This window comes from Macrosteles quadrilineatus, unplaced genomic scaffold (assembly GCF_028750875.1).
Source record: "Macrosteles quadrilineatus isolate MER2022 unplaced genomic scaffold, UCM_ALF_1.0 Scaffold_1__1_contigs__length_201487025, whole genome shotgun sequence".
Classification (NCBI taxonomy): Eukaryota; Metazoa; Arthropoda; class Insecta; order Hemiptera; family Cicadellidae; genus Macrosteles; species Macrosteles quadrilineatus.
The window spans coordinates 198,725,929-198,751,319 of NW_026542594.1; the positions used below are offsets into that span (position 1 = coordinate 198,725,929).

Here is a 25,391-nt window from a genome sequence, read left to right on the forward strand (position 1 = left end):
TATTTAATTCTTTTTGTCTATGATAAAACATGCCCGTTTTATCTGTGATGAAGCTTACTAAACAAAACAGTGTTATATGCAATAAACAATATAAATACCAATAAACAATATAAATAAGTTACCTGGGTTGTATTTGTTTTTGGTTTGTCAACCTGCGTCCGTTTACAAATTGTAGTAGGTTATGTGAACCCCGTAACCAACAAAAAAGCCATAGCGTCGTCAACCTCTTGCTCTATCATTTTCTTCTTCCGGTTTCTGCTCGTTTTCTTCCCCTGTCGAACTTGCTCTTGCTGACTTGCTTAACTCTAGAAGACCGGCTTTCTGCCGGTTATACTTTACCACATTTTATTCAAATTAGTATAGTTCTCAAAAGCGAAGATTAGCGAACCATGGGTGATCCACGTAAGTATTTATATCATCACTACATTGATTAGAAGAAGGTTCCTAGCGCATCTAATTTTGCAGCAATGTTTGTTTACCTTGAACAGGTTTAGCTTTAGTTATGGCTTCCCAAGCTTCTTTTTGTCTATGGTTAAATCTAACAAACCGTATCTAAACATAATTTGTTTTCTAATTTGGCCTTGTTAGGCTAATTTAAGTTACTAAGTTACAATTCAGACGGGAAAAGTCAGTAGGCCTACTTAATTTACTTGGACGTCAAAAGTGCAGCCTAAAAACATCAAAGACAAGACTTCAAGACAATTATTAAACTTGATCTGTATTTAACAAAAGGAACAATGACATATTTACAACATTATAATTGAAGAATAAAACATATGTTGTAGGTAAGTTATATAAATTATTCAGAAAGTCCAAGGCAGGCAATAAATTTATAACACTACTAGCGTCTAGGCATCCAGTGCAACTCCGAGGATCATGGATCAGTACACCCCCCTCCACCACACCATGACGTACGCTTCCGAATCATACCGGCGCATCAGCATACCTAGCCTAACTGTTCGCAGAAAATTGTTAGGCTATCTCTAACTTATCACTGTTGCTGTCAAAACTTATCGTTTGTAGGTTAAATTTAAAATAAATATAGGCCTAATTAAAATGTCATAAACTAATCAAACTTGCTGATAATGAAAAACCCAAATGTAGGTTTACTAAACTTACATTAAGTTTACCGGTAATCGAAAAAATAAGTTAACCCTCCGAGTGTCCATAGTTTAGGCCTTAATGTCCGCCTATTTTTGGCGCATTTGCAAGGTTTTAACCGATCTGAGAAGCTTAAAACAATGTTACTGTAATTCTACTGTTCTATATAACTTACCATTTTGTTTGGAAAATCATGGGCTTCAATATTTTACATAAAACATAAGGAACATTTGTTTCAAAAAAATTTTTTAGGTAGGCTAAAAAAAAATATTTTGGAAAATTTTCGGCTGCACTTTACTTGACGTCCTACACTCATTCGAATGAAAATATCGATCGATATATCGATTAATCGATTGCTTCATTCGATATATCGTTTGGTTAGTTAGGTAAGGTTAACCTAACCTAACTAACCAAACGATATATCGAATGAAACAATCGAATGAAAATATTGAATCGAAAAAACAATCGAATGAGTGTAGGACGTCAAGTAAAGTGCAGCCAAATTTTCAAAAAAAAAAAATAAGTTCGCGCTCAATGAAATTGTATAAATTAGCCTATAGGCCTATAAATATTTGAAAATAGATACTTTGTTCTAAATTTTATGAGGATTACAAATATATAATAATATAAGGAAGTAGATTTGCAAATAAATAAGTTATGGGCAAAAAACAGATTTCAGTACATAGCGTTTAGCTAAGAATGCATAGCCTAACCATAGCTAGGAATCTGGCTGATAATTTACATCAATATCACTACCTACTTCTTCAGGATCATCAACCAGCCCTTCAAAATCACTTAAATCTTCTTATAATGCACCACGTATATCACTACTTTTGATTTTTAACACTAAAACAATGATAAACGTAATAAAACACATCAGTCATCGGTCCGAGGGTAACCTAGCTATTTACAAATACGCACGTCAGCTGTCTGCTACAATTACGATCGGCTCGGAGAACATACAGCGCTGAGACAGACCTCTGGAGAAAGCTTAGAATATAACGAGAAGAACGATACCTAACTCGATCCAGTTCAATCCGATTCAGTCAGTCATAGAGCCTTCGCCGTAAACAGTGTTTGTGAGTCGAAAAATCGACACAAAACACTCGGAGGGTTAAACTTAAAAATAGTTCAGTTCTAAAAATAAAATTATAGGCCTATAGCCTATCTAAGTTTAAATGTCTCAAATTCAATTTTATAATTTTTTAATTATAAAATTAAACTGTCATAGGCCTAACCTAACCAAACCAACCAAACTTGCTGATATGAAACAAATTGTTTGACAAAAGTTAGTGAGTTTAACTTACTACCAGCGGGATTTGAACCCGGCACTTACAATTTATCAGTCCGACACGCTAATTATCCATTACACCACCAAGTCTCATGACTCAGCTCCGTATCGTTGCGGTAATGGTTGACGTCACGCCATTGGCAAGGAGCGGTGGTAGGGAGTTTTCTGATCTGATCCACGATCCTCGGAGTTGCACTGGCTGCCTAGACGCTTATTTAAGTTATAACACTTGGCTTTAACCATGGACTTGGAACCAACATAATGGGTAGCCTATAGTTTCTTAACTGTGCTAGGCCTAGGCCTATGCTAACTTAATATTGATTAAAACTAACTTATTGGTTCGATTAGTAACTTAAACATCTATTAGATTATTTCATTATCAGCAAGTTTGGTTAAACTTAAGTTAAATTAGGTTAGGCCTATGACAATTTCATTTTATAAATAATAATAGCCTATAGCCTATCTAGTTATAAAATAGCCTATTTATTACTAATCGATACGCAGAGGATAAGCCTACCGGACGCGGATTAGGCGTCCGACACTGACGTCACCGGGTTGTGGGAGCCAGGAACACCATTAGGCCTACCGCAACGATACGAAGTGCAGCTACTTTTTAATTGGTGTTCGTGGTGTAAGTTAGTGTTGTGTAAGTAACTGTTAGAGTAGCCTACTTTGCTGATATCCAAGAGGTGTCTGAATCGAATCCCATCGGTGACACTAACTTTTTGTTTAGGCCTAGATTATAACTTTAGGTCTAGGCTACATCATTTGTTAGAATTTGAGGTTTTATTGAGTAATTTTATTCTATGAAGAGAATTGAACCTTCATTTGATTTTTTTCATTTTTAGCATGTTTGTTTAGTTAGGTTAGGTTATGACATTAACTGCCAGATGCCTAATCCACGTCCGGTTACCGGACGCGTATCCTCTGCCTAATCGATAAGATGAATTCAATCTATATTTGCATAGCCCAGTTAAGAAACTACCCAACACAAGTAGACGTTCTTATCCTATTGCAAATTTTGAAGCTCGTTTTTCATGTCTTGCATGTCCGGTGACACTGATTGGTTAGGCCCTTGTGTCGACGGAATTTTGTTTCTATTATTTTGGGGTTTAATGACGTTTGCCAGGCTTTATTTGCTTCTAGGAATGCCGGTCATTTCTCCATATAAATGTAGGTAGATGTTTATTAATATTGTCATAAATTAAAAATAGGCTACTTAAGTTATTTATTAGCCTAACAAACATTTTTGGCTTTTAAATAAGTTTAATATAGGCTAATTTTAAATTATTCATTGATATTCAATTTTACATTAATTTTAAAGAGCATTAAAAACTAAAGAGAAATCATATAACAAATGTATTTATTAATTGTACTAGGTAGTGGTCGAAAACTTGACCAAAAATATGTATAATCTACACCAAGGCCCCACTAGAAAAAAACAGGCCATGCTGCAGCGCAACTCTACGTCACAGTGGTGGATAGTTGTACTAAAATCTTACGATTTACAATCTGACAAACAGCCAGTTTATTTACTTAAGTGATCTGCTGAGCGTCTCGCTCCAAGACGCCGGAATTTCTCGCGCAGTCTCGACCGTCTCGAGGAATGTGACTCACTTTTGTGTGGAAATGGCTGGCATTTCTAGCAGGTATAAAACATGTAAGTTATGCCTGGCAAACCTCAAATAAAATCACTTTGGGCATACCCTCCCCACGCCACCTAGGGTTACTTTAATTGGATTTGGTTAGCCTATTTACATTGATAAGTTGATAATAATCAGTCTACAGTTAACTTAAGATTTTGTGGTTTTTTAGAAACGTATGCTAACTACAACACTGGAGGTGGGGGAGCTGGCTATGGAGGTTATGGAGGTGCTTACCCAGCTGCTGGAGCCGTAGGTGCAGCTGCGCCCGCCACAGGCTATGCCCAGGGAGGATACAATCAAGGTGCGGCTAGTAGCTACTCACAGCCTCCGCCCGCCACTGGCTGGGGTGCTGGGCAACAAGGTTATGGAGGCGCTGCCGCCGATACTTATGGTGCTCAAGGAGGCCCTAACAAAGGTGCATCTAAAAGCCTGGTTACCTTTGTAGACTTTTCTAACAGATTTATTGACTTTTAACGTCTCATCTGCCATGTGGTCGAGTTTACTAATGCCTCCAAGTTATGTTTTATTTCTAGAAATAAGTAAGCTTAGGCCTAACTTATTAGTAAGCTATTTGATTTAGGTTACCAGACCCAGTGCTGATTTGCGGCGGAGCAGAGTTCTGGCACCTCATTTTTAACAAATTGAGCACTGACCAGATTTATCATGACTTGACTAACGGCAGTAATAACGCATGTGTGTCTTGTTAATGTTAAGGCACCGTGGTATGTTCCGTATAGCTTTGTTAAAAATGAACAATTGTGGAAAAAATGCTCTGATGTAACCGAAATACATGACAGTAGAGGTTAAAATTTAATAAATAGGCTAATCAAAAAGCCCTGGCTCTAAAGCTAGCCTACAAAATATTATAGGAATGGCCCACCCAAAGAAGAAAAGGCTGGCCCATCACATGATCCCTCGACACCTCCAGTAGGCTATCAAATATTTTTAGAAACAAAGTCAAAATTTGCAAGCGATCAATTTGTTGACCTGTCCATTTCTGGAACATTGGTTTGATAATGCTTGCTTACCAGTCCAAAAATCTACTCCCTCTTATTTTTCAAAGAACAATTTGATCAAGAGTCTCAGAGATAACCAGATTTTTTACCTGATGATTTAAATATGCCCTGCCCTACTAATTTAGCCTTCTGCTGATTTCTAGGTTAAGTAAGCCCTAATTTGAATGTCATTTGTAGGTTACCAATATGATCAAGGTACTACACCGAGCTACACCCAACCCCCTCCAGCTGGTGGAGCAGCTGCAGGTGGCTATGGCAATCAAGGGAGCTATAATAGCGAAGGTGGCTACCAGGGCTACAACCAGGGTGGTGGTGGCGGTGGCTACGGCGCAGGCGGCGGTGGAGCTGGTGGCGGTGGTGGTTACGGAGGCGGTGGCGGAGGTGGCTACAACCAGGGTGGTGGCTACAATCAAGGAGGCGGTGGCGGATATGGAGGTGGACGTAAGTTTCAAATATTTTAACTTAGACAGGCCTATTTAGACAGAAGGCTAGGCTATCAGAAATTACTCTTCCTAGTGATTTCATCCCAGTTGAGATATAAGTATATACTAATAAATGTAGACTAAATAAATGTTATATTTTTTACATTTAATTTATGGACCAAAACCGCATTTGTTTGTAACCTGATGAGGGTATTAATTAAGGGCTTTTACCTAACCATTTTTAAACTAGCCGTTTCAGTTCATTTCTTAGAATTGAAAAGATACACTTAACAGCATCTATCTATACAGGGTGAGTTTTAAATGAGTTCCCCCCCCCCCCCCCCCCTACTTTTTTCTACATTTCTTAAGATATCAACTCCGGACCACGTCAGATCATTGTAGAATAGTAAGTACTTCATTTTGATTGGGTTCAAATTTTTGGCCGCCATCTTGGATCCGCCATATTGGATACAAAGTTTTTTTTTCAAATGTAAAGGTAGGGTTGTGACCCTTTGTTTTGAACTAGATTTTTACGCTAAATACGATGCTGCAATCCGTTTTTAAAAATATTGATCCATTCTAAAGTTATGAGAACTTTTCATAACTTTATTTTTAGCCTATTTTAACATTGTGCATTTACAAACTAAGACCATAATCGCAAAATAGTGATAAATAAAGATAAGTATACACCACCAGTCATTATCAACCTATTTAAACTTGGTTCTAGCACTATTATGGGATTATGGTCTTAGTTTGTATTTGCACAATGTTAAAATAGGCTAAAAATAAAGTTATAAAAAGTGCTCATAACTTTACAATGGATCAAGATTTTAAAAAACGGATTGCAGCATCGTATTTAACGTAAAAATCTAGTTTGAAATGATAGGTCACAAACATACCTTCACATTTGAAAAAAAAACTTTGTATCCAATATGGCGGATCCAAGATGGCGGCCAAAAATTTGTACCTAGGCATAATGAAGTACTTGCTACTCTACAATGATCTGTTGTGGTCCGGAGTTGATATCTTAAGAAATGTAGAAAAAAGTAGGGGGGGAACTCATTTAAAACTCACCCTGTATATTAATTACGTAAGCCGATTCTTTGCGTCAAAATTGTGGGCGACTGAGAAGACGTAGAACGACGGGAGAGGGCTCAAATTAAAGGTCTCAATCCCGTGACGGCGAGAAAAATAGTGAAATTCCCAAAATATGAACACAAAATTAGATATAACGTAAAATGTTCTCCATAAGAATAGCATTAGAAGGCATTTACTGCTGATTTTTGTTTACTTCAATACAGCTGATGGTGATTTCTCATTAAGCAAGTAAGCAATATTACATTTGGATTACCTATTTGCCAGTCAATTCTGCAATGTAATGTATCTTACTAATATTATAAATCTGAAAGTTTGTGAGTTTGTGTGTGTGTTTGTGTGTGTGTGTGTTGCTCAATCACGCATAAACTACTGGACGGATTGGGCTGAAATTTGGCAGAATGATAGCTCACATTCCCGATTAACATTAAAGTATATTCTTATCTCAAAAATCCTTTCGGGCTCCGCCCCAGTGGCTCTGTAGTTCCCCATGTTAACCTTATAATTTTTCATATTTAAAGGAATTAATGAATCTTAACAGCTGTTTCAATTAAACAAGTTGGTTCTGTTCTATGATGTTCAATAGCATCAAAGTTATAAGGATTACCAACAGGGTGCAGCACTATTATTTTTTTTTAATTTATGAAAACAGCTAATTTCCAAACCATAAGGTGAGTGAGCGTAGCGAACGAACTTCAACCTGGAGGTGAGTTAGCGTAGTGAATGAGCTAACCTGAAGGCAAGTGAGCGCAGCGAACGAGCTCCAATCTAAAGGTGAGTGAGCGTAGCGAACGAACTTCAACCAGGACGTGAATGAGCCATGCAAATACTTATGAAGTTAAACGGGGTGAAGCCCGCGGGTACAGCTAGTACTATATAAAACCAACTATATAAAGGGATAAAGTTGCCAATAATAATCTAGACTCTTTAGTTATGTCAAAGTTGAAATCAATTGTTTTGAAGATAGGCCTAATAGAAACGATTCAAGATTAAATGAAGATCTTCTTTGTTTTGATTTCAAAACATGTTAAAGATTTATTCCACACTTTTTTGTAAATTTACTAACATTTATATTTGAGATTTATTGTAGTGTTTAATCAATATTTTGTATGAAGTGGAATAACCTCAACGGTTAGGTACTCTTGGAAAACAATTTGAGAATAAAGTTGAAGTAGGTTGGTACAGGTATTTGTTCATTAAGTACTTAATTACTTTGTTGATCCAAGCAAAAAAGGTTCAATTAATCTAGCCTAGCATGCACGGTAGTAGGGGGCACCGATACATATAACAGTAGAACCACAGAAAACGTACTACTATAACCCAGAATGCCAACCGCATGGTAAAAAGCATTAAGCGGTTTGATAGAGCTTTGCCTGTCAATCGGTAGGCAGCGCCACCAGCGTTGCTATGCTATTGCATGGCAACGCTGGTGGCGCTGCCTATGGATTGACAGGCAAAGCTCTCTCAAACCGCTTAATGCTTTCTACCATGCGGTTGGCATTCTGGGTTATAGTAGTACGTTTTCTGTGGTAGAACATAGAGGTAATTTCCGTTTCTTAAAACTAACCAAAAATATTTATGTCGTGATTAGTTTCGATAACTGGGTAATGGAACCCTAAACCAGTCGCAAAATAGTTAGTAATTCAAAACGTTTAAGACGTTCAAGACGTTGATTAGACCTTTTTTGGTAGAATATGTAAATCAATCTCACCTTTAGGAGGATTACCACCACATATACTTACACTAGGCTAATAGTGGTTATTTTTTATGTTGATCAGAAACAAATGTAGGGTTAAGTTCTGTCAATGGGATGCCTTTACTTAAGACTACTTTTGCTAAACCTTTACAAAATGAGCATAGACTTAGAAATAGCTGGGTAGGGTAGGGATTCTAATTTAGCGGTTTTGACCAAGAACTAAGTTTATCTGAACACACCATTTTTTGCCTTTTCTTATTTAACGAAGACAATTTCCAACCTTTTTTATCAGCATTAGCCAAAAAACCAAAGCTACCTTAATAAACCAATATTTATTCATAAACATGTTTGCTGCCTTTAGCCGTTAAACCTCTGGAATCATTCAAATTCTTTATTGAAAATAAGAATAACAAAAGCAAACAAAGACAAAAAACAAACTGTCTTTTTTACACAAAAGATTTTGTACTGTGATGTCTATCCTGACACACACATAGATAATTTAATTCTGAGTTTGTTTAAATCCTACAATAATTTCTTTTCCATTTGAGCTTTTTAGGGACTTATGTCCCTACAAGCCACTCTTAGGCTTAGGCTAAGATTTTGATGTATTGACATTTCCTTGTACATATTATGCTTTCAGGAAATAAATCATTCTCATTCTCTCATTCTCACTAGTTGTTTTTTATTTATTTAACACGGGTAACGGACCAACGAGGTTCAAGGATTGAGAGTAAAGAAGTAAAATTGTAATAATGCTTCAAACTTCAATTAATCAGCTGTTCAGGCAAATTTAATTGATAATGAGTGGTGCAATTAGTGTTTGATACAATGATTCGTTGTATCACTGTCAGTGGTTATACAGGGTGTCTACCAGTCGGGAATTCCGGGAAAATCGGGAAAAAGTCGGGGATTTTGAAGGGTCGGGAAAAGTCGTGAAAAAGTCATGAATTTCGGCCGAAAGTCGGGAATAATCTAACCTTTCAAAATTAGGGATGAACGGGTCCCAAAACTTTAAAAAAATGTTCTGGATCTTATATTCCTGATCATTGGGACGGGATTACATTTAAGGGGTGGGGGATGAAACGAAAATGCATCGGAATTCCAATTCGATTCAGTGATGATCAAAATAACGATTTGAATCATGGGCATTCAGTGTCCATAATATACGTTTTTGAATCAGCATCCATACATTATGGAATCAGTATCTATATACGGTATTGAATCAGTATCCATATACGTTATTGAATCATTATCCAAATAGCTTTTTGAATCAGTGTCTATACGTCATTGAATCAGTATCCATATACGTAGTTGACTGTTACATTGATAATGTTACTTTGACTATCAGTATCCATATAACTTATTGACATTATTCAAATGATTGACATTAATTATATAAGCTATTCATTGAGATGAGACATTGCTTAGCCATACAAGTTATTACCATCCAAGTACATGGCATACACTGAGACATTGCTTAGCCATACAGGTTATTGCCATCCAAGTACATGGCATACACTGAGACATTGCTTAGCCATACAGGTTATTGCCATCCAAGTACATGGCATACACTGAGACATTGCTTAGCCATACAAGTTATTACCATCCAAGTACATGGCATACACTGAGACATTGCTTAGCCATACAGGTTATTGCCATCCAAGTACATGGCATACACTGAGACATTGCTTAGCCATACAGGTTATTGCCATCCAAGTACATGGCATACACTGAGACATTGCTTGACCATACAGGTTAATGCCATCCAAGTACATGGCATACACTGAGACATTGCTTCGCCATACAAGAAGTTATGTATACCTTGTAGTTCTGATTCTATCCTCTTATTTTATCAATGTAAACCAATTGAAAGATTCAGTATTTAAATCTTACAAAGGTTTTTATTTGTTTACACCCAAACATATCTTAATTTATAAAATGAATAAAATAAAATAGGTAACATACTTAACAACATGATGCTGCAAGTAAAAATTATGAAATAGGCAAGAAGCTCACTGATATTTCCAGAAATACTGGTTCTTCTAATGTATGATTGAAAACAGATATTTCACTCCACTGAGAAGTATGAATATAAAAATTCCATGTTGCTTCGAATCGAGTTACATCAACATTTTTTTAAATCAAATCGTTGCTTTGAGTTGAAATGTTTTGCTGCTTCACACACACCTACATTTAATACGGGATTTTCTTGGCATGTGATACGTTTCGATCGTCAGTGATTTTGCTGGGTCGTAAGTGACAACATATGTTGACGAAGGTACCGTGACCGCGAGACGGAAAAAGGTGTAGTAACATGGAGAATGGACCGAGTTTTTGGTCGGGATTTATATAAAAATGGTAATGAAAAGTCGGGAAAAAGTCGGGAATTCCATTTGAGAAATCTGGTAGACACCCTGTTATAAGCGAAAACACAACCTATCTTAGAAGTTATGAGTAGTGATTGTTGGTAATTAAAACACTTGTCTTAGGTAAAATAGTGTACACAACTCGAATGAATAGTCTTAACGACACTCGTAGAAGTTTTTAAGGCTTGTACTTTAAATTTCCACTCAGTTCATAAACACTATCTTTACGCGATCATTGCACAAACTACTAAGACAGTGGAAAAATATTAGCACTCATGTGTAAGGAAGGCTTAATTACTAAAGGCTTTTGAATTGTGAAGTACCTGTGCCCTTATCCTTGATAAACGTTAACATCCTGGTTCGTCCCTAAGCAAATTAATAAAATGTGTTTTAGGTTATTAAAATCAAATAAAAAACATGTTGTTCTTAAAAAGAAAGTTTACCGTACTAAAATAATCAAATCTTTAAAAACATTAAATGTTCTCAAGTAGGCGAACATATTTTATGTTATAAGCTTTTTCAGTCAATAAAATGTTTTGGGTAGGTAAATAAGTGCAATAAAACATGGGATAATGTAAAATTTAATTATGTTTATTTCAAATAGGGGTGTGCAAATACTACTTTTTCTTTTTGAATCAAATACGAATCGAATAGAGAGAATTCCAAATCAAATTCAAATTTTTTCGAATCGAATACTTTCCCTCGAATAGTGAACATTTTTTAACCGAATACTAACCCTCAAATAATGAAAACTGGAAATCAATGTCAAGTCAACTCTCAATAACTTAATAAAACTGTTGGTATATTTTTTCCAGAATAAGTGTAGATTGTAAATGTATCTTTTGTTTATTTAATTTAGGCCTAGTTTAATTCAATAGGTAACTGAACTTAGATAATAAGTAAAGGTACAAACCTGAACCAAATTTTATTAGTCAAAATTATAAAGCACTACCAATAACAAATTTTGTAAAACATATTCAACCAATTGGGTAGTGATAGTCATTATAACCACATAAAAACGCACATTGTTTTCATTTACTAAGTAGGGATTTAGGCCTACAAATTACTGTCAGCCCTAAGTTTATGTTTTAGAACATAAACTTTAAAAAGGTATGCCTAAAATAAAACTTGTCATAACTTAACATAGCCTAATCTCATGACTTGGGCTTAGGCTACTGGACAACTAGGTTTGAAGGTCTAGGCCCTATTTTTAACCATTTACAGTACCTAGTTTAAATCTTCGATTGAAATAATAAAGCCCCTTTTAGCCTAAATGTAGGCTAACTTAAACTTAGGCATATTTAGAATGAGTTTATTAAGATACATAGGAAATGTATAATTATTAACTTTTAACCTACTTTTAAGGACTTTTTACACGTGTTGCATTCTGCAACAGAGCCCTTTTTGACAAAAAAATCCCAAATTAAACTCCTTTACTTATTTTTGAATTCTTGTGATGATGTTGAAGGCACATTTAGGCCTAAATCGGATTCTTCATCTGAATCCATCTTGTCATTCAACCAAACTTAAATGAAGCCTAGGCCTCCTACAACTTTTAGGTAATATCCAACTATATAAAAGCAACTGTTGTGAAAATATACAAAAATTGTTACTAAATCAAATCAAATCAAAATCATTTTTATTTCAGTAAGTAATACATTCTAAGTTTAGCATATTAGCACAGACGTGCTAAACAAACTGTCTCTAAACTCCAAACTCCAAACTTCTTGTCTTGTAACACAGCTTGCGCTAATGCAATAGAAATTATTGTTGTCTGCTAGAGAAGCAAAAGAATAGAAGCAGACTTCCATAGCAAGACAATCTAGCAGACGACATTTGTATATATCATATTTCAAGTTTATATAGCTGACGGTGCGCGTTTTCGTACCATGTATAAGATAACTCAGTATAATTTGTTCTTGTATCTTATTCGCAATCACTTTTTCAGTTTTACTTCACTCGAAATCACATCAATGTCGTATGCTAGAGTTCGTTGGTTTCCTGGTGAAGCCTGGGGGGTGGGTGGTTAGAGTGGCTAAACGCAACTTGAACCCGATCGCCATCGCCAAGAACAATGAAGGCGAATGAATGCTAACGTAGTGTTTTGCAGCACATAATGTTAGTTTAATAATGTTGAAAAATAATTAAATAAATTATCTAAGTGAGTTTTAATTAAATATTGTATTGCATTTTTATTTAATCTGAAGCAGCTTAACAGTTTTCATATATCTTCAAACCAAGTTGGAACGGAACTATTTTACCGACCTTGTTTATTTGGCTAATGGCGGAGGACATTATCTCATCGGAAACTCACGACACGATTACACAATAGTTGAAAATGAAACGTTGTCGTTGTCACTCGATAGTCGATAGAAACTGATTACCATTCGTATTTTAGCCCGATGGTTATTTTTTATTAACTACTTGAAACGCTTTTTTGGCCAACTTGATTTGTTTTATGTTTTCCAAAGCTCCAACTAATTATGTAACCAGATGGGAAGTATTCGAAAAGGGCCGAACTATTTGACCACCGTCAAACTATTCAAAAAATCGAATACTCGCAGATAGAACGAATCTAATTGAATAGTAGTTTTACTATTCGATTCGATTTGAAATTTCAAATATTCGCACACCCCTAATTTCAAACAATTTTGAAATTGATGTAAGTTACCTATTTGTTAAATAAAACTTTACGTTTATGGTCTAGCCTAAGTAGCCTATGTCTAATTCGTTGATTCCTTAATTTATAGAGAAATTTTTATGATTTAGGAGGCGGTGGCGGAGGTGGAGGTGGCTATGATGGAGGCAGAGGAGGCGGTGGCGGTGGCTACAAGTAAGTTCATTACTTTAAAACTTATTTAACGTATAAGCCTAAACTTAACTCAATTATTTAATTTCTGATGATTAATTTTGTTTAAATACACTATTATGTGGTTCTAGGGTATAAAATTAATGTACAATAAAAATGTTAGCCTACAGTCATAGTTAAATGTGAACAAAATCTTTATAAATTTGCAATTTCTACCTCGTAACTAAATTTACTAATTGATCAATCAAAAGGTTTAAAGATCTTACATTAGTTTAAAGCTGTTCTTTTTTAGTTTGAATAATATAATTATTTTTTTTGTTTTTAAATATTATCAATGTGTATCGTTGTGAATCTTCATTTTGAGACAACTCGTAGCAAGATAATTAATTTATTATATCCTAACTGATTATTATTGTCTACAACTTGGTATGATATAATGTTGAGTGTTGTTTCTACATTTCATATCCCTGTACATTATTGTTTATGGATGGTGAAAACTTCAATGATTAGAGTATTGGTGGTTTTAATATTCCACAACAGGTTTACATCAGACACTTCACAAGATTGGTTGTTTCCGTCAGCTTGGTTTAAAAAAGCTCATAACTACGCTATAATGTTGAGGTATAGGCCTATTTCAAAAAGGTATTCATATGCAAGTTGTACATTTATTGTGGCACTAGGTGTATGTTAATTTTTGTACACATTTGTCAGTTAAAAAAGGTATTCTCAAGATGTTATGGTTGTGGTTGTTTGAATATATTCATCGTTGAAAGACGGTGTATTAAAATTCAGGGTGTCCACATTCTGGAAAGTCAGGGATAGTGATGGAAAACAGGTCATTGAAAGTCATGGAAATAGGCTGAAAGTAATGTAAATCCTTCATATACTATAAAAGTTCATAGGAAAGAAAATAGGAAGTGGAGAGAGAACTTTGCCAGCTATGGGAATTTTCTAGTAAAGTATGTGAGTAATGGAAATCAATGGTAAATGATCATGGATAGTCATGGAAATTAATGACAAATTTTCTGTGGACACCCTGAAATACCAAAACTGTCTTGCCTCGAACGTGTGTAGATTGGTGATAAGAACAATAGATCGGTAAAAGGGTAATGAAAGATTTGCCACTGTGTTCCTCCCCTTGTATTTTGGGAATGGCGAGCAAGGTATTGTTACAATTTTTTTTCAATGATGTTGGTGACACTTATTTTGGACTGCACTTAATATGAAATGTTTTGTAAAAGTTTGTCATTAGGGCAGATACTAATGTCTGTTGTCTACTTCTGCCGTTGTCTACCACTCCTATTCAGTTGTCAGATAATTTGCTAGGATTTAAGTTGGTCAAGTTGGATACTTTGCTTACAAACAATCGCATTGAGTGTAAATATTGTAGCATAAATAATCAGGACTGGTATCATGGAGCACACTTAACATGTCAACAATCCGAGAACAAATAATTGAGAAAAGTATTCTGTAAAATAACAGACAAATTATTTACTTGCTGATCACAATTAAATTTGACGAGGTTTTTCAAGTATTGGTCTGAAGGTTTATCGTCGAAGGTATTTTGTAAAGACAGTTTTATTGGCTGGTGGTTTAGTGGATCTATAAACGATTGAACTTCATTTTGGCATTTCACGGCAAATAGTAGGCCTATGTATGGTGTTGTATGTACAAACAGTGTTTTACTATTTTGCTCTGTTTTGGGCACGGATTTGTATTGAAACTTTTGAATGTAAATGTTTGCATTTCATTCAACGAAGGTATTATGGTGTTGTACCTACAGTGTTTTACTAAGTCACACTGTAACGCAAGACAGTCTGGTAAAACAAGTTGGGAAAGCACTAGCTACAAGAATCAATGAGAACTAACTGTATTATTACAAATCATTTTTGTACTGGTCGTAATTGCTGAGGACTAATAATAGGTGCACCTGCACATATTATTCAACGTCTAAATGAAAAAAAGACCACCATGGTGTTGAAATGACTTGAGTTTCTAAATATTCACAGTTCTTACGATTCAGAAGTGTCGTATTGCTAATTTACAGAGTGTGTGTGTGCATACTTTGCTAAAAAGGTGTTAGTTTGGTTAAATTGGAATCGCAGCAGTCCTGCATATTTTCTTTTAAGATTATTGCACTTGAGCAATGGCTACCCATCATGTGAAACTGAAGATTCAGAAAATTTAGTTTGTATTGGTACGTTATCTGTGTTTTGCTTCAATTTTTGTATTTAGGTTCAAAAAAAGTAGCATATGTGTTTTCATTTAATGATGCTGCAAATTTTGTTTAGTTTTTCTCCAGATTCCCAAAATACACTTATTAGTGGTTTAAAATACCTGTATAGTTGGTAATCTAGGTAATTACAATTTTGTTTCTTCGTGAAAACTACATTGTGGTATTTGGGTTTTTAAGAAAATACAGTAGTTCTGTGAAATAACCAATTGAATTAGTCTGACATATCATACAAGGTATCCTTTTAGAATGGACACATTATGGTTATGATATAACAGCGTAATAGGGCTACTTTGATGGTGAAGATAACAATTAAAAGACAACTTCCTTAGTTTGGTGATTGTTTGATAAAAATATGTGGATAATTTTGGGGTTTTGTCGCCAGTTAAGCAACCTCTGCACAGTTATGAGTATGATTTGATTAGCTTATCCAATTGCTTCATAATGAGAATTTCTTCTCATTAGGCCTTGTGTAGAATCATGGTGGAAGTAAATAAGGTGTGCTACTGCGCATCGTAGCCGGCTGCAGGCGGTGCGGGGGAGGGGTATCGTGACGTCACCTTGGGGGCAAACATGCCTCGCGACCATATCGAGCAGTGACGCCGCTCTAATAAAATTGTAATTTTTAATAGTAAGAACCGATAAAAATTCCTGAAACTTTGCATAGTCTTAGACTATAAACATAGGATGCTTATGATTTAAATTTTATTAATTTATTTGAATTAAAAACCATTCAACCACCGATCACACTTCAAACTTTTTCATACTAACACAAAAAAGTTAGTCGGCTACCAAATCACGTATTATTTGGTCAGGTTTATGAGACCTGCGGGAAAAGGGAAAGGTTCTAATTTAACTGTAGTATCGGTTGGATTTCGATAAAAGAATTACTTTTTTAGTTACGAAGAATTATATCAAGCGGCAACGGAGCGCGCGCTCAGCCGATGCCTTCGTTTATTGGATAATAAGGCCACGCATTTATTATCCAAAACACTGTAGCCAGGCTGTAGCTACATGTTATAAGGATATACTTTGTATTCTACATTTTAAATGAAATATGTAATATTAACATGTGACAGATATAATAAGTTTTACATTAAAATGCGTAGCAACATCTTCGTTTTTATTCAAATTAACATGATAACAGTTGCCATAAAATTTGTAGGATCGGAAATTAATAACATTTCCTTAACCAAGAACATAGTTTATTACATTTTGCAATCTTATAAAAATATTTACGACCTGCAAGTAAACATCTAAAAAATTAAAAATTTCATCACCTCTGGATTTTTCTAAACTTTTTAAGTTTCTTTAGAAATTTTCTTTTTTTGCCACTAGCAAAATTGCATTGTCTTAGCCTCCTATTGATTTGTTGAGGAAAACTAAAATATTGCACGTTTGGTTGCGTTTTCTTATTTTTCGAACTATTACAACAACCGTACACTGCATAATTATGCAATATTATCCCCCATTAATGGGGGATTTTTGTAGAAAGATGTGTGCCCTAAGGAAAACTGACATCTACTGCAACTCGCGGTGAACACAAACGAAAACAAAACAAACAACACGTGATCATCCCCCGTACACACCCCCGCACCCGAGCCAAAGTTGCGACATAGATAACAACCCCAGTGAAATAGGATCCTAGCTGTCGAATTAAACTGGAATATCACATTTTATTATCATGGTATTGCAAAAGTGAAACAATTTTATATTTTAACCTGATTATAAATACAATGTTTAATCACCAACTTATTTTTTAACAGAGTACATTTTATTTTATATACTATGTTAAATACATTCCTTTTAAATAATAAATGCAAACTAGTAAAAGCAAACTTTTATTTTAACTAATCAACAACGATTTGCAATACTTTAAATGCAATTTGGCAACGTTAACCCTATTCACCGAGGAGACAATATTCATTTTATGTTGTTTGTTGTTCCGGATCGGTTGACAATCAATAAAAGGTTGAATTACCTGTGTCCGCCGGTCAATCCTGTAGAATCCTATTGCAGGATATGCATTTCGGCGATGTTAAATCGCCATCATCAGTCCTTAATATAAGAGCTTGTACTTCCCCATTAGGTGCGTCTTAAAGTTTTGAAAACACGTACACAAATTTTACACATGACGAAACACATAAATACACGGTAGGCCTACTGCGGACATAAAATAGACGCGCGTCGGTCGTGTGTCGAGTCTCGACTGGAGTCAGACTTTACTTGCAGAGTTGACCTTTGTCCTGTCTCTGTCCTTTGTAGCTACAGGTGGCGTTTCATTCAACTTTAACAATGCTTCAAATAATATGTTGGATTGTAGTGTACTTTTATCATTCAGAAGGTTGTGGGGGGTGGTTTTTGAGGCTTTGTAAATTTCGTTTTGCTCTAATGATGTCATTACTCGACTTTTTCTACAAACGTGTAAAGGTTTTAAATTATCATTCAAGCTGGAATAACTGTGATTACTATTGACTAGGTGCTCGGCAAAATTGGATTGTTGTGTTAGACTATTTTTGGGAAGGTGTTCTTTAAATCTTTTAATAAATGGTCTGCCAGTCTGTCCAATATAGAACTTATTACAGTCATTGCATGTTATCTTGTACACTCCCGACTTTTCACTCAGGTTTTTATCACTTTGTTGGGCTCTAGGTTTGAGGAGATTTTGGACGTTATTGGATGTTCTAAATGCTACAGTTTTGCCATGTTTTTTGATTTCACTTTTTAGGGTGTGGGGGATCTTTTCTCCATATTCAACTGAGACAAATTCTGTTTTTATTTTAGGCCTTGGATCTGCAGTTTCTGTACAAATTTTCTTTCGTTGTTTGCTAATTAATGTGTCGATTATGTTAGGATTAAACCCATTTTTGACGGCTATGTATTTGATGATATTTCTCTTGTTCTCGAAGTTTACGGGGCTAAGTGGTACTGATAGCAATCTATAAACAAAGCTATTGTAAGCTGCCAATTTATGAGCTATAGGGTGGTGGGAGGTTTCGTGGATGGTTGTGTCTGTTGCTGTAGGCTTCCTGTATATGTTAAATGAAATATGTTCTTCGTTCTTTGTTAAAGTTAAATCTAAGAAATTAAGTTTGCTGTCAGCTTCTAACTCAGTGGTGAAACTTAGTTTAGGATGAAAGCTGTTCATGTAGTTGCTGAACATTCTAAATTGCCTGCTATTACCATCATACAATGTCAAGATGTCATCCACATATCTGTAATAAAAAATTATTCTGCTTTTGTACTTGTTTCTCTCGTTTGTCCAAAGATATTTGTTTTCTATGTGGTTTAGAAAAACTTCTGCAAGGATACTTGAGAGGGGCGACCCCATCGCAAGTCCTTCATTTTGAGAGTAATACATATTGTCAAACTGGAAATAATTTTGGTTTAGTACGATTCTTAGTAAAGACATTAGTTCATTTATTTCCTCTGTGCTTAAGTTGGATTTATTTTTTAAATTGTCTTGTAGAATTTCTAGTGTTTCACTGACAGGAACGTTGGTGTATAAGCTGCTTATGTCTAATGAAGCTAACGTATATCTTGGGTTCAATTTGATAGTTTTTGTTTTATTGATCAAATCAAAACTATTTTTCAGGCTGTGGCTGTTTTCTAAAGTTACATGTGTTTTGACAATGCATTCTAGTTTTTTGGCACAGGTAATTTAACCTTTTATTGATTGTCAACCGATCCGGAACAACAAACAACATAAAATGAAGTTGTCAGCCAGCCAGGCAAAAGTTGTTTACAAATATAAGAACTTGAAATTAAAAGTTTTGAAGACCATACAGAACATTAAGTTTAACACTAAATGTGTACAAAACAACGTCACTCCTAAGTACATCTCTGTGAAAATCAAAAACAAATCATTAGCAGCAAAAAAGGCAAAATTAATAGCAGAACAGTCTTGGTTAAAACATGAAATAAAACAGCAGCACTGCAAAAAGTCTATGTTGAATAAATTACTGCTTAAATCTCACGTCGAGATGCTTAACATTATCCATCCCGCACAACTCAATAATATCTTGTTTACAATAGAATCACAAATTAGCAGAGACATCCTAAGAAAAAAGAAAGTTTTGAACAAAAAACTAGAAGCCCTTTTAAATAAAAAACATGACTTTGATCTTAATAAGGTTAGCCATAAGTTTTACCCAAGGACAATTAACCTCACTGAAATTGTTTTTGATGTTAATGAGATAAATTTGCTAAACAAAGGCTTCAAGTATAATTTGCCTCAAAAAGGCGTTAAAGGACTATTTTCAGAAATTATCAATGCTGACGCAGCAATTCAAAGTCTCAGTGATATAAATGATCAGAATACAGTCAGAGTAATGGTAAATAACAAACTGAAAAAGACCTTAAAAAATCCTAAGAAACTCAAACACAATTGCTTATATAAAAAAGAAAACGTAATCCTAAAAAATATCCAAGCAAAGATAACAGATAACAACCTTATCATTACAAAAGCAGACAAAGGCAATACATTAGTGATAATGAACCAAGCAGAATACAGTAACAAAGTTCTGGATTTTATTAATAACAATCTAATCGACCAACTACCACAGGACCCGACAGCTAAGTACACCAAAGAGTTAAATAAGGCTTTATCCAACAGTAAGCTTTTGTTAACTGACAGGGAGATCAGAGAGTTTAAACCAATAAATCCCCAAGCTCCCCGACTAAAAGGCCTACCAAAGCTACACAAAGAAGGCAACCCAATTAGACCCCTGGTTAACTACATGCCCGCTCCCGCTTACAAATTAGCCAAAAAACTAGAATGCATTGTCAAAACACATGTAACTTTAGAAAACAGCCACAGCCTGAAAAATAGTTTTGATTTGATCAATAAAACAAAAACTATCAAATTGAACCCAAGATATACGTTAGCTTCATTAGACATAAGCAGCTTATACACCAACGTTCCTGTCAGTGAAACACTAGAAATTCTACAAGACAATTTAAAAAATAAATCCAACTTAAGCACAGAGGAAATAAATGAACTAATGTCTTTACTAAGAATCGTACTAAACCAAAATTATTTCCAGTTTGACAATATGTATTACTCTCAAAATGAAGGACTTGCGATGGGGTCGCCCCTCTCAAGTATCCTTGCAGAAGTTTTTCTAAACCACATAGAAAACAAATATCTTTGGACAAACGAGAGAAACAAGTACAAAAGCAGAATAATTTTTTATTACAGATATGTGGATGACATCTTGACATTGTATGATGGTAATAGCAGGCAATTTAGAATGTTCAGCAACTACATGAACAGCTTTCATCCTAAACTAAGTTTCACCACTGAGTTAGAAGCTGACAGCAAACTTAATTTCTTAGATTTAACTTTAACAAAGAACGAAGAACATATTTCATTTAACATATACAGGAAGCCTACAGCAACAGACACAACCATCCACGAAACCTCCCACCACCCTATAGCTCATAAATTGGCAGCTTACAATAGCTTTGTTTATAGATTGCTATCAGTACCACTTAGCCCCGTAAACTTCGAGAACGAGAGAAATATCATCAAATACATAGCCGTCAAAAATGGGTTTAATCCTAACATAATCGACACATTAATTAGCAAACAACGAAAGAAAATTTGTACAGAAACTGCAGATCCAAGGCCTAAAATAAAAACAGAATTTGTCTCAGTTGAATATGGAGAAAAGATCCCCCACACCCTAAAAAGTGAAATCAAAAAACATGGCAAAACTGTAGCATTTAGAACATCCAATAACGTCCAAAATCTCCTCAAACCTAGAGCCCAACAAAGTGATAAAAACCTGAGTGAAAAGTCGGGAGTGTACAAGATAACATGCAATGACTGTAATAAGTTCTATATTGGACAGACTGGCAGACCATTTATTAAAAGATTTAAAGAACACCTTCCCAAAAATAGTCTAACACAACAATCCAATTTTGCCGAGCACCTAGTCAATAGTAATCACAGTTATTCCAGCTTGAATGATAATTTAAAACCTTTACACGTTTGTAGAAAAAGTCGAGTAATGACATCATTAGAGCAAAACGAAATTTACAAAGCCTCAAAAACCACCCCCCACAACCTTCTGAATGATAAAAGTACACTACAATCCAACATATTATTTGAAGCATTGTTAAAGTTGAATGAAACGCCACCTGTAGCTACAAAGGACAGAGACAGGACAAAGGTCAACTCTGCAAGTAAAGTCTGACTCCAGTCGAGACTCGACACACGACCGACGCGCGTCTATTTTATGTCCGCAGTAGGCCTACCGTGTATTTATGTGTTTCGTCATGTGTAAAATTTGTGTACGTGTTTTCAAAACTTTAAGACGCACCTAATGGGGAAGTACAAGCTCTTATATTAAGGACTGATGATGGCGATTTAACATCGCCGAAATGCATATCCTGCAATAGGATTCTACAGGATCGACCGGCGGACACAGGTAATTTAACCTTTTATTGAGACAATATTATATATTCTCTGTGAACTATTACGAAATAATCCATATTCAAACGGGGAAAAACACACTGAAGTCAACAGAACAACAATTTTTCACATAAAAATATAAATACAGGAATAGAAATATCAATGATACTATATTCATGAAACTACATTATTTGTTGGATGGCAATGTGTGATTAATACTTTGGCAACTGACTCGACTCGCAGCACGCGCTTCGATCACGCGCTCATATAACTTAGCATATCTCAGGAAATAACGCCCCTAAAGGTATATAGTTTGAAGGAAAGTTAAATTTGGATCTTTATCCAAAACTTTCCTGCCGGTCAAATGCTTCTAACCAAATAGTACGTGATTTGGTAGCCGACTAACTTTTACATGTTTAGTTTTAAGAAAGGCCAAGTATAAAGAGTGATTTCACACTTAAGTTTTTAACAATTACAAACTAGTTTTTCACAACACGCATCGCCCACTTATAATTGATGTCCATGTCAAGTTTCATAATTTTTCCTCAATTCTAACAGTTCAAAATGTTGATGTTAATAGAGCAGTGTTACGCTGAGCTATATACGCGCGCGAAGCGGTTTGCCCCCAAGGTGACGTCACGTCGCGATGCGCAGAAATGCGCAAACGTGTCCGGCTGAGTAGCACACCTTATTTACTTCCACCATGTGTAGTATGGTAATACTCTCAATACAATCGTAATTTTTGTTTTGTCACTTAAAACTTATTTACGGCTACTGACAAAACGGTTTTGAAGAAACATTTAGACTCTCATTTCCCAGGTATCTTTGTAATGATATAACTCAAACAACCATTTTTTAGTTTTGATAACTGCATTATTTCATTCAAGGAAAAAGCTTTATTGATAATTCGTTGGAGAAAGGATATACACCATATAAACAAATCTAGTAGAATGATTATAGTATCTTTTTTAGGCTAGCTAAATTTCATCAAAATTTGAAAAATTTGCAAAAATTGTATCTGTTGAAAATGGCTACATTTTTGTAGATGGTTAATAACACCAACTACAAATTGTTTTTAGTTTAATTCAGTATTTATATCCTTTCTCTACAGTGTTAAATGTTATTTGATGAATCATATTATTTCAATAATTTATGCTGACAAAATTTCTCAGTTCTATTGAGTTTAATGTGTGCTGTTTTGGAGTGTTCATACAGGTTTCAAAGGTATAAGAAATGTTCTGGTACAAATTAGGGATTGAATGGTAAGAGGGGATCGATTTTAACTTACTAAATTCAGTCTACCGTAAAAATAATTTTAGGGGGGTTATTGTGAATTAGTAGTGATTTCACAGTGTAAATAGTAAAAGCTTTTCTTTGTCACTATTATAGTTACGTTTTACCGATAATTTGTTACATATAAATTCATACACTTTCAAGTTTGTTTAGGGGTGTCCTATAGTTAATTCAAAATTTGAATAATTACTGTAAAATAGAGTACAGGGTGTTTTAAAGAGGTTTTAAGTAATATTTACAATCATAGCGGGTGTGTAACATTGAAACAGTAAGATTACTAGTTGAACAAACACTTAGAACCATTAATTCAAACTTATTTCTTTGTGTCTCAAGTCTAACATAAAACATTTCGTTTTACTGTTCTTCTCAAAATACAAATTTAAAAAAAAATGTAATTTGAACATTTTTCTAACTTAATAGCAGTCAAAAGGTATTAAAACTCAAACCGTCAAAAGGTACTAAAACTCATTGACTCAATTGTAGTAGTAAAAGACTTAGGGAAAGGGGAAGATTAGTAGGGTGGAAAGATGAGAGGAAGAAATACTTCGCAGTCTTCAGGATTTCGTCTCTGGCCTAACATCCACTGATTGGTTTTTCTGTTTTAGCAGTGGCGCCAGGGGTGGTTTTAACAAAGGTAAATGCACCGGCAGCAATGTCCGGTGCTTATTTTATACTTTGGTTTATAGATGTTACGTTGGACATTAGCCTATGAATGGGAGACTTCTATTTGGGGAGTAAAATTATGATTAAGTGTTTTTTAATTGGGTTGAGTGTGACGGGTAAGTATTATAAAAGTCACTTCATGGTTTTACGGTTGACTGTTGGGCATGCATTATATTGGTAAAAGGTTCAAATTGGTCTACAAGGTTAAAATAAGGGGTAGGGGTAGAGTGTTAATTTTTTGGTGCTGACTTTTTATATGAGTTTTTCGTCAGAGCACATACCGTAAAAGTTCTCAAGCTATCACTCAAACTTATGAGGTGTGTGATTCCCACTCGATTTTTACTATAAGTTTTGGTATAATCACATGATACTGGGTATTTGGTATAGTATGACTTCTTTGTACCTGAAAGGTATTAAGTCTAGAGTGTACAGTTGTGTGTAATGCTTGGTTAAGTCAGTCGACAAGAATTATTGAGTTTAAAATCAGGTGGTGTTGAAATAAGAATAATAGAGTAGTCAAGTAGTGCATTCTTGCACAGTCCAAAGGTGAATAAAGGTAAACTTTGGTGTAACAAAAAGTACGTTTGAAGTCTTCCATTCGTAGTTTTAAGTGTATCTAGATTTGAAGTACTATAAGGGGTTTTTCTACTAGGTTATATGCTTCGAACACAAGTATAAACTCGTTGCTTTTGAGTTTTTTCGTGAAAGTAATAATAGCATCAATAGGTAGGGTTTATTGAAGTTATTAATATAGAATTGACTCAATGTTAAACAGAATGCTATTGAAGCTTGTTGAATAATAAATCATGAATTTTATCCAAGTGAAAAAATTATATTGGTCAAAGGTATAACATGTTGTTGACTCTCCTAAGGTCATGAAGTTGTAAAATACCACTCATCTTTAGGGTGCAGCATTACTTTAGTAGAAATTTATTGACGACGGCAAATGCCCAAATGGGTGGTTTTTACTTATATAATACTTGAGTTGTGAAACAATTATATGCTCTAAATAATTAGGAGATAACAATTTTACTAGAAATTAGTGTTTTACTCAACTGGTGGTAAATTATTCATGGTTGTGTGGTATAAGTACAAGAGTTAGTAGTACAGTTTAGTAACACAAGATTTATTTCACTAAAAATACTTAGTGTATTGGGGTTCACAATGCAATCAACATCGAACGTTAGAAAAAAAATAAATATTTTATAATACTTTTGTATATTAGTCAAACAATTAAGTTTCCTAAAAAAAATACTTTTTGTTTGGTTCCATAAATTAACTCAACTAATTTCAAAATTCTATTTTGTTATGCCTACTGTTATTCTTGTAGAATCTGTCTAGT

The 25,391-nt window shown here is 34.8% G+C and overlaps 1 protein-coding gene across 1 annotated transcript in view; it reads left to right on the forward strand.

Annotated features, from left to right (window-relative positions):
* Nucleotides 1-238: 238 nt before the first annotated feature.
* LOC128994089 (RNA-binding protein cabeza-like) overlaps nt 239-25,391 on the forward strand; it is an 89,491-nt gene continuing 64,338 nt past the window's right edge. Inside the window, exons 1-5 of the mRNA XM_054418340.1 lie at nt 239-402; nt 4,208-4,453; nt 5,232-5,495; nt 13,403-13,466; nt 23,992-24,020. Coding sequence (XP_054274315.1) covers nt 390-402; nt 4,208-4,453; nt 5,232-5,495; nt 13,403-13,466; nt 23,992-24,020 — 616 coding nt within the window. The 5' untranslated portion in view covers nt 239-389. The remainder of the gene's footprint in view (nt 403-4,207; nt 4,454-5,231; nt 5,496-13,402; nt 13,467-23,991; nt 24,021-25,391) is intronic.